At 37.9% G+C, this 16,606-nt stretch overlaps 1 protein-coding gene across 1 annotated transcript in view; it reads right to left on the bottom strand.

The window, feature by feature from the left end:
• Positions 1 to 314: 314 nt before the first annotated feature.
• Positions 315 to 16,606, bottom strand: part of NEBL (nebulette) — a 130,443-nt gene continuing 114,151 nt past the window's right edge. The window contains exons 27-28 of the mRNA XM_055428212.2: positions 7,737 to 7,843; positions 315 to 5,691 (exon numbers count right to left, since the gene is read on the bottom strand). Of these exons, the coding sequence (XP_055284187.2) occupies positions 5,515 to 5,691; positions 7,737 to 7,843 (284 nt within the window). The 3' untranslated portion in view covers positions 315 to 5,514. The remainder of the gene's footprint in view (positions 5,692 to 7,736; positions 7,844 to 16,606) is intronic.

Here is a 16,606-nt window from a genome sequence, read left to right as displayed (position 1 = left end):
TTAAAGTCGTACTATTGAGGACATATGAGGAAATCAGTCTTGGAAGCAGTGAACTACGATGATGTATTACTGGAGCACTTTGATATAAAATCAGAAAGAGACTCAGCTTGAAAAAGCATACTATTGTTTTCATTTAAAGCTAAGTTTATGTGTACGAGGAAGACACATTCTGAACGGCTCACCAAGGTAAGCAGTCTGAGGCCAGCACAGACCTTTGAGGCGATTTGACGTGAGTTGTCACGATAAACCCACACCCAGGGTATTATCAATGAGCACTGCTCTAAGAAACCAAGGTGAGAACTGACAAGTGGAACCATTTTGTTACATCCTGCATTTATTTAAGCAAACCGAATGTGTAGAGATAGGAAATTAAAGCGTTATAATATTTTACAAATACAGAAAGAAGACACAGAATAATAATACCCTGGAGAGAGTGCATCTGAGAACGAGGCTTCATCACAGGAGAACACTTGCAGGGACCACTTGGGAGCCATGGCCGATGCATCCATCTGTCATTCTTGTTCTGACATCGTTCAAATGGTTTCAATAGATAAGTCAGCAATCTGCTTTTACACGAATGATAATACTAATGATCATGGTAGCCTTGAAGGGTTTGTGAGTAACTGTCTATACATACACGATGCTCGGCTGAATGTGTTATTTCAGTGCTGCTGTATGTTATGCGGGGGAAATAATGGCATATTACACAATTACTGTGACATCCACTAAAATGTGAACTAGTTTGCATAGGTTAGTCCTTTGGGCAGCACGATGTTGCTCTAGTCCACCAAGGCTTAAAGATTCACAGTGTAGAGGAAAAAATATGAATTAAAGCATTTCTACTAAAATATATTTTAATAGCTGGTGTTAACAATTTGCATAACAAAAGCCAAATTCTATTAATAACGTATCATTCTGTAAGCTCCTTCATTTTAAAACATGAAGTGTTTTCTATAAAACTGTAGGCTCTCAAAGTTAGTACAATCTTGCAAATTAATCATCAACCACAATTCTACATATTTTGAAGCAAACAGAAACCAATCTGCACAAGGATTCAAGTTCATGTTTTAATCACAGGTCAAAGAGCAAAGATTCCACACCCTGCCTGTAATACACTTGTTGCTACTTATAAATGTTCAGCCATTCATTGTATGAACACTAAAAAAGGGAATTATGATGTAGTTTTCTCTTTCCCTTTAAAGTAAATTGTTCTTAACAGCAACTGGGTTACAAAGAAGTGTATACTATGCAAATTGAATACCATATATCAAACACAAAAAGCGTATGGAATTCCCATGAAGATTCTGAAGTAACAAGGACAACTGGGGCATAGATTTGCCCTAGTGGTCCTTCCAGCCTTGTGGATTCAGTAGTCTAAGCATCAAGGAATGATGGCCACAGAAGCATCATACAATTTTCTTGCATCAGTGCTAGTGGACAATTGCCTGGAAAGAACCTTTAATGAGTGTGGAACACTTCAAAAAGAGACTTTCATTTCACCATTCTTCTCTTGGTTTACAGAGCTTCTTATTAACTAAAGCTTTCTCACCTCCATGTCAAGTTACCCCAAACAACTGCACTCTAGCCACTTTCAGATTATCAGAAGCAAATGGCTAAGGTATAATGGATTTATGAAGTGAATTTCATCTGTTGTAATGAATTCAGCCTCATAACATAATTCTTCTAACTTACAATAGATATTTTAAATCTCAAACCTAAAGTTTATGCATCTCAACTATATATAAATCCACAAAGGACCTTTCAGAAATAGACGAAAGAAGTCGGTATTTTCTAAAGTTCAAAACCTCTAGAGGTAAAATACAATCAGTTATCACCTTTCCTAACCATCAGGAGCATCTCACTTCCTCACCATAAAAATACCAATAATCATATAATAAAATATTACTATAGAATAGGCAGAAGCTTGCTTGCTTGCTTGCTTGCTTGGTTTTCTATCCAAGACCATAATGAATAAACAAGGGTAATCTAAAAGGCACCGATATTTTTTATCTCTATATAATTATGATTTTGGTATAAACTATATCCACTTTATATAGAGGGTGTTATTAAAGGATCACACACAATTTCTTTAACCTATTCACTAAAAACATTCCACTGGAGATGGGCAAACCTGAAGAAAAGATGCGCCTCTTAAGCTTCCACTGTGTGTTTGGGGAAATCTTCCTCCCAAATCCCAGAGTGTTGTCAAGCTCAACACAGACAAGATAAGGAAAGAAAGACTGTAACGAGACTGGCAAAACTCTACATTCGCCATCCTCAAATAATGAACCTGGCGGCAAGAGAGGGGCTGGTCTAATCGCATCCACATTCATAAAAGGTGCTCCTGGGAACTGTGCTTGCAAATTCCTGTGTGGTCTCTGAGGTGGGGGAAGCCTGAGAAGATGCAGGGACAGTGTGGAGATCTGACAACCGGATAATTATTTCCAAGTGGGCTGCACCGTGGATGTGTAAGCAATAAAAAGGAGACATGAAGATGTGCCTTGTCACAGGTTAGAAATAGAAAGCTTTCCCAGAGAACAAGAATTAGTAAAAATGCTCACTACAAAAACTTACACCACAAGCAGTATATTCGGTTGCTATGCTCTGCTCAAGAGAGAGATGATCCATGTAAGTTCTGTTTTTGGAACCTTTTAAAAGCGTATCCAACTGCCCTTGTGCTTTTATCAGGTTTGAGAACACATCACAATTAGAAAATCAGGTGCATGCTCTCTGTGCTTGGGCATTTACAACCCTCTTTAACTTGATTTTTAAAAGACTTGTTTTTTTAAAACCCTTCTTGAGCTGTCACATTATGTAGGATATAACTGTTGCCAAATTGAAAATAAAGGGGTTGGTGTGTGGAAAGGGGAAAAGGTGTTTGAGAATGTAGTCTTGAAAATGATGCTGTAAAAATAGCACTTTGGTTTTATACATATTTTGTCTTCTGTATTTCTGCTGAGATGCTTAATATCCTGACAGGCTTTAATAACAGTGACAACACCATCAAATTATAGCATCAGGAACGTGTGCAACTGGTTGTCCCTCAGTCGTTATTGTAAAATAACTGCCCTCTAGTTAAATTCTGATCAGTTCTTAATTCCTAAAGGCTGGAAGCAGAAGTATCTTGCTATGCAAACATGTGAAGCTTAAAATTTGGGGAAAATTACTCCCCAAATAAGTATTGACTTTTACATTCAGTGAATCTGATTTTGAAATAAGTGGAAGAGAAAAACAATGAAACATCAAGCTGTTACTTTATGACTACTTCCCCATTATAATCATCATTTGAAATCTGTTTCCTTTGAGCTTCCTATAAATGTGCTACTTATCAAAAAGTGTACCCATCCCACATTTAGTCTGCAGATTCAATCAACAACTACTCTCTTATAATCACAAAAAGTAGTCTGTCTGGGTGAATCATAAATATTTATTTAATGGTATAATAAAACTAAGCAAGCTTGTTGCCCTCAGTTTTAATGCAAAGGAATTTTTGCAAGCATATTCCAAGTTCTGCTTGTTTTCATAGGTTTGTGTGTAAGACACCAAAACCATATGGGGTTTAATCAACTGAATCACAACTGATCATTTCAATGACAGGAAATCAGGCAAGCTGATTATGTGGTGATCTGTAAAACCCCTTCAAATAACCTCTAGTTATTTGCCTGAATTTTTCTCTTCTCAGTTTTACATCAGTGTCATATAGTATGTTGCTTGAGTGTAATAAAGCTTATCTAAATACTCTTTTAGCCTGGTAAAAATGAGACTACATATTTCAAAACTATGTGCTTACTTTTCAAAGGTGTAAATGAATTAATATTTGTCTTTGGACTAATAAACATTTCAAGAAAAGATGTTTTACAGCTTATTTTGTTAATTTCTTTGAATATATCATTAAGGCAGATATCCCCAAGGCCCATATATTTGATTACATGTTTGTAATTACATTTTTCTTTTTCAGTTTCATCACAGCTGTAGAGTCAGACCCTACATGACTGCTGCCCTGTTGCAAGTCTCACTAATGGCACAATCAGAAAAACCCAGAGTTGCTGATGGGCGTGAATCTCTCCAGTGATCTTGACTGTGGACTCCAGGTAACAATTTCATGACGTGATGGTCATGGCTGTGAATCCAGCAAGAGCCTGCAAAGTCACTCATTAGAAAATTAAAATGTGACAATGATTTCTTTTTTAATGAACAACTTGTCAAATCTCTGGTGACATCCCCCTCTCATTTCCAAATGTGATTTAGAAAATAAAAACCAGAAAGTGGAAAGGAAGTCTTTTCATTAAGCCATTTCAGTAGCTAGATTTCCATCCCAAAATCTGAATACTGTTTTCCCAAATAAGAAACCAGATCACCTGTCTTTCTGTGTGTGAAGCTGGCAATCTTTTGTTCATTGGTTTTTCCCAGCTCACTTCATATTCCAGCTTTGTCACTGGCTTCTAGGAAGTTTTCTTAACTTTTAAGTCAACAGTGGCATTAAGTTAATGGAAGCTGTTCAATAAATGCCTAAATCGCTTATTTGCTAGCATGTACATCTATGTCCTAAGGTGTAAATCCTTCAAAACTAGAGTGCAATGCGGCAGGAGAATCTCAAGCAACTTTTCAAGTTATGCTTTTCTGCTGAGCTGGCATCTAGAGGGTAGGGCTTTTAGGCATCGGCCACACTTTTTGTTTGAATAACAGGAACAGGGCAGTGCAGCTGCCTATGTTACAGAAGCTTGAACCTACATGACATGCAACAGGGTAAAGGCTATTAGTATTAGGGAAATAACATAGATGACCTTAAATTTTGCCCTTTGCAGAGTAGCTGTGAAGTTATTTGGTCCTGACATTCTATAGAGCCAAGCGTGTATTTAGGTTCATAGAATGTAAATGGAGAATAGGATATGCCTCAGTACAAATGAGAAACAAATAGACCCAAGTCGGCACAGGGAACAAGGAAATTTCTTTGTTCATTGAAAGTTTCTAGATCCCTAAGGCCACCAGTCAATATAATTTTAACCGAACTGTCATTCTTCCACTGCTTAACATTTATTATATTTAGGCAATTTTCACTTGAATTGGAAATTGCCTTGTGACTCAAAAGCTAAATGGTTTTTAAATTATCATCTGTGTTATTGAATTAAGAGGACTGGCTTCTGGTGATTCCAAAGTGACAGCTAAGAACTTTCATATATTTGTGACATTTAAGGGACAATCAACATCTCTATTAAAGTCTACAAAAATACGATTTTCCAGAAGGGTTCAATAGCCAATCAAAGGAAACCATTAACACAACTAGCAGCACCAGGTCTCCAGACCTAATTATTTGTTTATACGAATTATCAAAAATGCTGCTGTTTTTCAGCCCAGAAGTCATTCCTTCTTCCTGGTACCTGCGTGTCTAATTGTTGAAGGAAGGATAGATTATTGTAAAATAACTGCCAAGTTGTCTTAAAAGTATCTTCTATCTTTTAAAAAGATTGGGTTTAGTATACATTAGAACAAAGCTCAAAGGGCAAGAAGAAATGATTAATTAACAAACTCAATGTAATTTGCTGGAAGCATTCCGGTTTTTCCAGTTCTCTGCACCGTGCCGTACATCCAGCCGTCATCAATGGGCTGCACATTGACGATGTAGTCACCATCTCTGAAGGAGACTTCATCTTCATCCTGGGCACTGTAATCGTACATGGCTCGGTAGGTCCTCTGAGAAAGGAAAGATGGGGTCACACAATGGACACCAAGACAGTCATGGTACAAATGCCAACCGCGACAAACCAGCCCACACATAAAGGAACTGCCAGGAACCTTTCCGAGCACATCTATTTCTGGAGCCTACTGTCTGTCCTGATTGTGTTCATTTCAAGGTTACTAGACTGGCAAAAGGGGTAATATTATGGACCAGAGCAAGCCACTAAATACAACAGCTAGCGGTCAAAAAGTAAGCTTTGAGCACTTGGAACTCTGCTCCATGTTATGTGACAGCCTGGATGGAGGGCAGAGAGTGTGGGGGCTATGTATGGCTGAATGCTTACGCTGTTCACCAGAAACTATCACAACACTGTTTGTTAATTGGCTATACCCCAATACAAAATAAAAAGCTTTTTTTAAAAAGTAAGCTTTGAAGCAACAAAACCACTCCCCCAGCTTCAGATAAGCCCAGAAACCTTAATGTAGATTCTCCCCTAGTCCACATTCTTCAGAGAACAAAACCCACCATAGGGGCAGACAGGCCCAAGTCACTTCCAAGTCATTACAACCATTGGTCCCCTGGCAGAGGTGATGAACTTTACTAAAAAATTTTGTTTCTACTTTAAAATATTTTTAAAAAAGAAAAAAATCCATAATATATTCATTAGGATTTTGTATCATGTGATAGGAGACATTTAGCATATAAATGTCATGAATATTGAGGCATATATAATTAAATCTTTGATATAATGAGTTGAGTTTTACTATATTTGTTTTCATTTGAGGCCAAGAATTTAGCTAATAATATCAGACAACCTCAAAATCAAGTGCATTCGTAGACTGAGGAAATTGGCTAAGATGCAAGAATTTTAGAGTGATTAAAGATTCCTTCAGTTCAGTTCAGTTCAGTTCAGTTCAGTCACTCAGTCATGTCCGACTCTTTGCAACCCCATGAATCACAGCACGCCAGGCCTCCCTGTCCATCACCAACTCCCAGAGTTCACCCAAACTCAAGTGCATCGAGTCAGTGATACCATCCAACCATCTCATTCTCTGTTGTCCCCATCTCCTCCCACCCCCAATCCCTCCCAGCATCAGACTCTTTTCCAGTGAGTCAACTCGTCGCATGAGGTGGCCAAAGTATTGCAGTTTCAGCTTTAGCAGCAGTCCTTCCAATGAACACCCAGGACTGATCTCCTTTAGAATGGACTGGTTGTATCTCCTTGCAGTCCAAGGGACTCTCAAGAGTCTTCTCCAGCACCACAGTTCAAAAGCATCAAGACTCCTTACCACCCGTTAAAGGAAATAAGTCATAGACATGTGGTGTATAGCACAGAGAAATAGTCAATAATATTATAATAATTCTGTATGGTACACAATCTATAAGAATACCAAATCACTATGTTGTATCCCTGAAACTAATATAATGTTAAAAATATTATAATATTTAAAAATATATTTTTAAAAAGTATCTTACAAGCTGTTTAGAAGGGCCACCTACCTATTTCTAAGAACACAGACGAAGGCCAAGAGACTGTGTCAGGAGCTTGAGAAGCAATTTCATCATAAGATGCCAAACTGGACTAACTGGTCTGGAAGTCTGCTTCCAAGTCTTCCATTCAATAAATGAGTCAGCACTCCAAGATTTCCAAGAGGAGAACTCAAAGTCATATGTTGACTGTGTCATTTAGGTTTCCATGGCCCTTTTGATTAGCTATTTAAAATGACCAAATATCTGTGCTTTTTTATTGAATGAAGACCATGGTTGACTATCTCCAATCATGACGTAACAATGAGGACAGAATATTGGTAGCGCGTTAGTATGTTTCATTGTTTACATGTTTCCACATCATGCTTTCCCTTTTCAATGGTTTACCTCTATATATCCTCTACTTCCTTCTACTTCCTCAGAAGAAGCTATACAAATGGCAACACATCATCATTTACATTTTATGTAAAAAATGAACCATAATCAATCCAACTGTATTCCATGTGCTTTTATATTCCGGAGATCAACTATGAAGATCAGGGAAGGAGGAGCACTTCAAACAGGCACTTACTAGATTTGGTGAATGTTGCATTGACCTCACAGATGACAGGCTGGTCTGGTGCATGTACCCATACCCTTGAGAATGGCTTTGCTGGTAGGCTCCAGGAAGGACAGGTGCTGGACATTAAACAAACACACACATACACACAAAGAATCCTTAAAATGAGCCTCAAAGTACCCATCCCAAGCCCTCAAATAACCCCATGCTCAGCTAGACAATTCTAGAACAAAACGCCATTTTCAGTGTCATGTGAAACTTGAGCAGTGATGTTATACGTGATCTCTAGGTTACTATAAATTTCAGTCATTAAGGGCATATATATAGGTAATCAGTGTAGCATGCAATCAAATATATGTTAGAAATGCTTGTAATGCTCTATTGCAGATGCTACATATTAAAACAACACAAATAATAAAAATTCCCATAATCTCTTAAAAAAATCATGTTTTCACTTGGCTGTATGATCCTTGTAGGCATTTTCCAAAATAAAAATAAGAAATTTAAAGGAATTTATAGCAAAGACTTACTGTATAGCATAGGGAACAATACTCAATATTTTATAATAACCTAGAAAGGAAAGGAATCTGAAAAAGAATAGATTTACATGTAAATGTATAACTGAATAACTGTGATATATATCTGAAACTAACATAACGTTGTAAACCAGCTATATGTCAATTTAAAAAAAAAAAGAAATTTAAAGGCATTTAATTGGATTTTCAAACCAATGACAGGATATAAGTGTTTTCACAAAATATTGAATACTTAACAATAGATGCTTTCAGAATTTTGAGACATACTGCTGAATGTTACCTTTACAAAGATGGTAAATATAGCATATGTTTAGAAACAAATGTTTGTTAAGCAGTTAATAATAAGGCGTGCTGTGATTCATGGGGTCACAGAGAGTCAGACACGACTGAGAGACTGAACTGAACTGAACCCTTTAAAGAAAATTTTATTTATAATGTATGGATCATATACATGAATCATATAAGAATCATTTTATTTTGGCTATAAGTCAGTTGAATAATGTTACTAAACCTTAGGAACCAAACCCACTTAAATAATTTCATACATTAAACTTCTACATTAAAAAAAAGAGAGTTCACTTAGTTTGCGCTAGTCTCACACTAATTAATGACATTCAAAACACATAGTTCCTGTTTTGAAGAAAACAGAATTCTAGAGAAACTAATACAGAAGCTAGATCAGTTCAGTTCAGTTCAGTTGCTCAGTCATGTCCGACTCTTTGCGACCCCATGAATCACAGCACGCCAGGCCTCCCTGTCCATCACCAACTCCCGGAGTTCACTCAAACTCAGGTCCATCGAGTTGGTGATGCCATCCAGCCATCTCCTTCTCTGTCGTCCCCGGCTCCTCCTGCCCCCAATCTTTCCCAGCATCAGAGTCTTTTCCAGTGAGTCAACTCTTCGCATGAGGTGGACAAAGTATTGGAGTTTCAGCTTTAGCATCAGTCCTTCCAATGAACACCCAGGATTGATCTCCTTTAGAATGGACTGGTTGGATCCCCTTGCAGTCCAAGGGACTCTCAAGAGTCTTCTCCAACACCACAGTTCAAAAGCATCAATTCTTCAGCGATCAGCTTTCTTCACAGTCCAACTCTCACATCCATACATGACCACAGGAAAAACCATAGCCTTGACTAGATGGACTTTTGTTGGCAAAGTAATGTCTCTGCTTTTTAATATAGTATCTAGGTTGGTCATAACTTTCCTTCCAAGGAGTAAGCATCTTTTAATTTCATGGCTGCAATCAGCATCCGCAGTGATTTTGGAGCCCAAAGAAATAAAGTCTGACACTGTTTCCACTGTTTTCCCATCTATTTCCCATGAAGTGTTGGGACCAGATGCCATGATCTTTGTTTTCTAAATGTTGAGCTTCAAGCCAACCTTTTCACTCTCCTCTTGTGGATCACAATAAACTGTGGAAAATTCTGAAAGAGATGGGAATCCCAGACCACCTGACCTGCCTCTTGAGAAATCTGTATGCAGGTCAGGAAGCAACAGTCAGAACTGTACATGGAACAATAGACTGGTTCCAAATAGGAAAAGGAGTACGTCAAGGTTGTATATTGTCACCCTCTTATTTAACTTATATGCAGAGTACATCATGAGGAATACTGGGCTGGAAGAAGCACAAGCTGGAATCAAGATTGCTGGGAGAAATATCGATAACCTCAGATATGCAGATGATACCACCCTTATGGCAGAAAGCGAAGAGGAAGTAAAAAACCTCTTGATGAAAGTGAAAGAAGCTAGATAAAACCCCACAAAAATCAGTAGTGTGTATTTGTAACCAGAATCACGGGCTATACATGAAGGTATTTTAGTAGACATTCCCTTCATCATAGTAAAACTTGAACGATACAAGTTCTATAAAAACCCAAAATAGAATATCCTGTTTGTTCAATCGGGTTGAGTATATAAAGTAATTATAATGGTTGATTTACTCAGGACATTATAATAAAAGAATAAAGCAGACATAATTCTTGGGTATTATGAATAATTACTATTTTATAAGTGGCACACTCATTCTAATGATATATAAGAACATCAAACTTTAAAGAAGTTTAATCATCAGAAAGTTACAAATATATTAATGTATTCTCCATATAACAGTGATAATAGGTTAAATGGAGATTTTTTAAGTAGTCCTTGAATTAATGCAATTATAATGTTGTAATTGTGTTTATTTAATGTCTTTCTAGAGAAAGCACTTCACTTGGATTGCAGTATATTTTAAAGTTATTAAACATCAAATACTTCAGAAAACAGTACTTTTTAACATTATCAACTCAATTTAAATATTTAATGTTAATAGATGTCAACGATGTTGTCAAAATTCACTCATGAAGAAAAAATAATTCCCATAAATATCTAGACCTAATTAATTAGCTGAGTAAAAAAGCTTTTCCTTGTGTTGGAAGCAAAAACCACTGACCACTCATTTATTTTCTCCCTTGACTATCAGCAAATATTTAAAAGACTTCATGTGTGCATAGAGCTTACTACCCTTCCTGTCACTTGGTAAGCCTGCATGGATGTGAACAATTTTCACTGTCCACTACATTCAAAGCATGCAGGCATTAGAGGAGTGACAAAACCAGTTGTCTTCCTATAGCTGTGATGGTCTTGGATACTTATCCTTTGCCCAGTTAAAGAAATGGCTCAGGATACTTAAGGCATTTCCTTAAATACATATAAATCAGTGACTCCAACTGCATCTCCAGGCTACTGGGTTTTTATCCATTTAAACAAGTCATTTCTTCATTATTATCTTGATCTATATGTGAATACTTAAGATTAAATAAGTAATCTTTTAAATTTAATTAAAATTAAAAATTAAACTCTCAATCCTTTGTCACACTATTTAACGATGATCTTTAAATTTTGATGTACAGAGTCGAGCACAATCATCTTAAAATTTGGGGGGGGAAATATCAAGAAAGGAAAATGATGAAAAAACTCTTAAATATGCTATCTCATAGGCTGTAACACATTTAAATTTACACAGATTTAGCACCCATCAGTAATGACAACACAAGAAATGTTGTTTAAAAGTATTCTCTAGATTCAGAACCATAATTTGAAAAGATACATGTACTCCAGTGTTCACTGTAGCACTATTTACAATAGCCAAGATACGGAAGCCACCTAAATGCCGATCAACAGAGGAATGGACAAAGATGTGGCACATATATACAATGGAATATTACTCAGCCATAAAAATGGAATTATGCCACTTTCAGAGGTGGAGACAGATTTAGAGACTGCCATAAAGAGTGATGTTAATAATAAAAGCTATATATGACAAACCCACAGCAAACATTATCCTCAATGGTGAAAAACTGAAAGCATTTCCCCTAAAGTCAGGAACAAGACAAGGGTGCCCACTCTCACCACTACTATTCAACATAGTTCTGGAAGTTTTGGCCATAGCAATCAGAGCAGAAAAAGACATAAAAGGAATACAAATTGGAAAAGAAGAAGTAAAACTTTCACTGTTCGCTGATGACACCATCCTCTACACAGAAAACCCTAAAGACTGTACCAGAAAACTACTAGAGCTAATCAATTAATACAGTAAAGTTGCAGGATATAAAATCAACACACAGAAATCCCTAGCATTCCTATATACTAATAATGAGAAAATAGAGAAATTAAGGAAACTATTCCACTCACTGTTGCAACAAAAAGAATTAAATACTTAGGAATATATCTACCTAAGGAAACAAAAGACTTGTACATAGAAAACTATAAAACACTAGTGAAAGTAATCAAAGAGGACACTAATAGATGGAGAAATATACAGTGTTCATGGATTGGAAGAATAAATATTGTGAAAATGAGTATACTACCCAAAGTAATTTATACATTCAATGCAATCCCTATCAAGCTACCAACGATATTTTTCACAGAACTAGAGCAAATGATCTCACAATTTGTATGGAAATACAAAAAACCTCGAATAGCCAAAGCAATCTTGAAGAAGAAGAATGGAACTGGGGGAATTAACCTGCCAGACTTCAGGCTCTACTACAAAGCCACAGTCATCAAGACAGTATGGTACTGGCATAAAGACAGAAATATAGATCAATGGAACAAAATAGAAAGCCCAGAGATAAATCCACACACCTATGAACACCTTATCTTTGACAAAGGAGGCAAGACTATAAAATGGAGAAAAGACAGTCTCTTTAACAAGTGGTGCTGGGAAAACTGGTCAGCCACTTGTAAAAGAATGAAACTAGAACACTCCCTAACACCATACACCAAAATAAACTCAAAATGGATTAGAGAGCTAAATGTAAGACCAGAAACTATAAAACTCCTAGAGGAGAACGTAGGCAAAACACTCTCTGACATAAATCACAGCAGGATCCTCCAAGACCCACCTCCCAGAATATTGGAAATAAAAGCAAAAATAAACAAATGGGACCTAAGTAAAATCAAAAGCTTCTGCACAGCAAAGGAAACTATAAGCAAGGTGAAAAGACAGCCTTCAGAATGGGAGAAAGTAATAGCAAATGAAGCAACTGATAAAGGATTCATCTCCAAAATATACAAGCAGCTCCTGCAGCTCAATTCCCCCAGAAAAAAAAAAAAATGGGCAAAAGAACTAAACAGACATTTCTCTAAAGAAGACATACAGATGGCTAACAAACACATGAAAAAATGCTCAACATCCCTCATAATCAGAGAAATGCAAATCCAAACCACAATGAGATACCATTTCACACCAGTCAGAATGGCTGCTATCCAAAAGTCTACATGCAATAAATGCTGGAGAGGGTGTGGAGAGAAGGGAACCCTCTTACACTGTTGGTGGGAATGCAAACTAGTATAGCCACTATGGAGAACAGTGTGGAGATTCCTCAAAAAACTGGAAATAGAACTGCCATGTGATCCAGCAATCGCACTCCTGGGCATACACACCAAGGAAACCAGAATTGAAAGAGACACATGTACTCCAATGTTCATTGCAGCACTGTTTATAATAGCCAGGACATGGAAGCAACCTAGATGTCCATCTGCAGATGAATGGATAAGAAAGCTTTGGTACATATACACAATGGAGTATTTTTCAGCCATCAAAAAGAATGCATTTGAATCAGTTTTAATGAGGTGGATAAAATTGGGGCCAATTATACAGAGTGAAGTAAGCCAGAAAGAAAAACATCAATACAGTATACTAACGCATATATATGGAATTTAGAAAGACAGTAACCTGAACCCTGTATACGAGACCACAAAAGAGACATAGGCATATAGAACAGTCTTTGGGACTCTGTGGGAGAGGGTGAAGGTGGGATGATTGGGGAGAACGGCATTGTAGCACGTATATTATCATAAGTGACCAGTCCAGGTTCGATGCATGATACAGGATGCTTGGGGCTGGTGCACGGGGATGACATGGAGGGAGGATATGGGGAAGAGGGAGGTGGGAGGGGGGTTCAAGAAAGGGAACACATGTGCACCCGGGGCGGATTCATGTCAATGTATGGCAAAACCAACCAATATATTAATGCAAGGTAATTTGCCTCCAATAAAATAAATTTAAAAAATAATAATAAATAAAGTGATCCCATGACATTAATGTGCTAAAAAAAAAAAAAGAGTGATGTTAAGTCATAAAGAGAAAAACAAATATCACATTTTAACACACATATGAGGAATTTAGAAAGGTGGATTTAGATGGATTTATTTCAGTTCAGTTCAGTTTAGCCGCTCAGTCGTGTCCGACTCTCCGTGACCCCATGAATCACAGCACGCCAGGCCTCCCTGTCCATCACCAACTCCCGGAGTACACTCAAACCCATGTCCACAGAGTCGGTGATGCCATCCAGCCATCTCATTCTCCGTCGTCCCCTTCTCCTCCCGCCCCCAACCTTTCCCAGCATCAGAGTCTTTTCCAGTGAGTCAACCCGTCGCATGAGGTGGCCAAAGTATTGCAGTTTCAGCTTTAGCATCAGTCCCTCCAATGAACATCCAGGATTGATCTCCTTTAGAATGGACTGGTTGGATCTCCTTGCAGTATAAGGGACTCTCAAGAGTCTTCTCCAACACCACAGATCAACAGCATCGATTCTTCGGTGATCAGCCTTCTTCACAGTCCAACTCTCACATCCATACATGACCACGGGAAAAACCATAGCCTTGACTAGACGGACCTTGGTTGGCAAAGTAATGTCTCTGCTTTTTAATATACTATCTAGGTTGGTCATAACTTTCCTTCCAAGGAGTAAGCGTCTTTTAATTTCATGGCTGCAATCAGCATCTGCAGTGATTTTGGAGCCCAAAAAAATAAAGTCTGACACTGTTTACACTGTTTTTCCATCTATTTCCCATGAAGTGATGGGACCAGATGCCATGATCTTTGTTTTCTGAATGTTGAGCTTCAAGCCAACCTTTTCACTCTCCTCTTTCACTTTCATCAAGAGGCTTTTTAGTTCCTCTTCACTTTCTGCCATAAGGGTGGTGTCATCTGCATATCTGAGGTTATTGATATTTCTCCCGGCAATCTTGATTCCAGCTTGTGCTTCTTCCAGCCCAGCGTTCCTCATGATGTACTCTGCATATAAGTTAAATAAGCAAGGTGACAATATACAACCTTGACGTATACCTTTTCCTATTTGGAACCAGTCTGTTGTTCCATGTCCAGTTCTAACTGTTGCTTCCTGACCTGCATACAGGTTTCTCAAGAGGCAGGTCAGGTGGTCTGGGATTCCCATCTCTTTCAGAATGTTCCACAGTTTATTGTGATCGACACAGTCAAAGGCTTTGGCATAGTCAGTGAAGCAGAAATAGATGTTTTTCTGAAACTCTCTTGCTTTCTCCATGATCCAGCGGATGTTGGCAATTTGATCTCTGGTGCCTCTGCCTTTTCTAAAACCTGCTTGAACATCTGGGAGTTCACGGTTTACATACTGCTGAAGCCTGGCTTGGAGAATTTTGAGCATGACTTTACTAGCGTGTGAGATGAGTGCAATTGTACGGTAGTTTGAGCATTCTTTGGCATTGCCTTTCTTTGGGACTGGAATAAAGACTGACCTCTTCCAGTCCTGTGGCCACTGCTGAGTTTTCCAAATCTGCTGGCATATTGAGTGCAGCACTTTCACAGCATCATCTTTCAAGACTTGAAATAGCTCAACTGGAATTTCGTCACCTCCACTAGCTTTGTTCGTAGTGATGCTTTCTAAGGCCCACTTGACTTCACATTCCAAGATGTCTGGCTCTAGGTCAGTGATCACGTTATCGTGACTATCTTGGTCGTGAAGATCTTTTTTGTACAGTTCTTCTGTGTATTCCTGCCACCTCTTCTTAATATCTTCTGCTTCTGTTAGGTCCATACCATTTCTGTCCTTTATCGAGCCCATCTTTGCATGAAATGTTCCCTTGGAATCTCTAATTTTCTTGAAGAGGTCTCTTGTTTTTCCTATTCCGTTGCTTTCCTCTATTTCTTTGCATTGATCACTGAGGAAGTCTTTCTTATCTCTCCTTGCTATTCTTTGGAACTCTGCATTCAGATGCTTTATTTACAAAACAGAAATAGAATTACAGATGTAGAAAACAAATATGATTACCAAAGGCAAAAGGAGAGAAGACTAGGAGACTGGGATTAACATATATACACTATCATATATAAAATTGATAATAAAGACCTACTGTGTAGATCAGGAAACTCTACTCAATATTCTTTAATAACCTATATGAGAAAAGGTCTAAAATCTAAAAAATAATGAATATATGTATAACTGATTTACTTTGTTGTACACCTAAAACTAACACAACATTGTAAATCAACTACACCCCAATAAAAAATGTTTTTAAAAGTGTTCTCTAATTTTGGCATTTAAAAATAAAGTAAACTTGCTGCTGCTGCTGCTGCTTAATCACTTCAGTCATGTCCAACTCTGTGCGACCCCATAGACGGCAGCCCACCAGGCTCCCCTGGGACTCTCCAGGCAAGAACACTGGAGTGGGTTGCCGTTTCCTTCTCCAATGCATGAAAGTGAAAAGCTAAAGTGAAGTCACTCAGTCGTGTCCGACTCTTAGAGATCCCATGGACTGCAGCCTACCAGGCTCCTCTGTCCATGGAATTTTCCAGACAAGAGTACCGGAGTGGGGTGCCATTGCCTTCTCCAGAAGTAAATTTATGTATACTTAATTGTTCAAATCTGACCTCCAAAAGGAGTCTGTAGCTACTGTGAAATACAGAGGGAGAAGAAAGTATTTATCCTGCACATGCATGGGTTGGAAAGAACAGAAGAGTTTAGAATGAGAAATCTCAGAGTAAATACAAACTATCTTGTCCTTATGGTCTCTCCTCACACCTTTACTGATTATTTTCATCTC

The sequence above is a fragment of the Moschus berezovskii genome, chromosome 15 (genome assembly GCF_049115385.1).
Source record: "Moschus berezovskii isolate FMDL1 chromosome 15, NW_MosBer_1.0, whole genome shotgun sequence".
Classification (NCBI taxonomy): domain Eukaryota; kingdom Metazoa; phylum Chordata; class Mammalia; order Artiodactyla; family Moschidae; genus Moschus; species Moschus berezovskii.
Note: the sequence above shows the minus strand (reverse complement) of the source record. Positions and strands in the feature narration are given on the sequence as shown.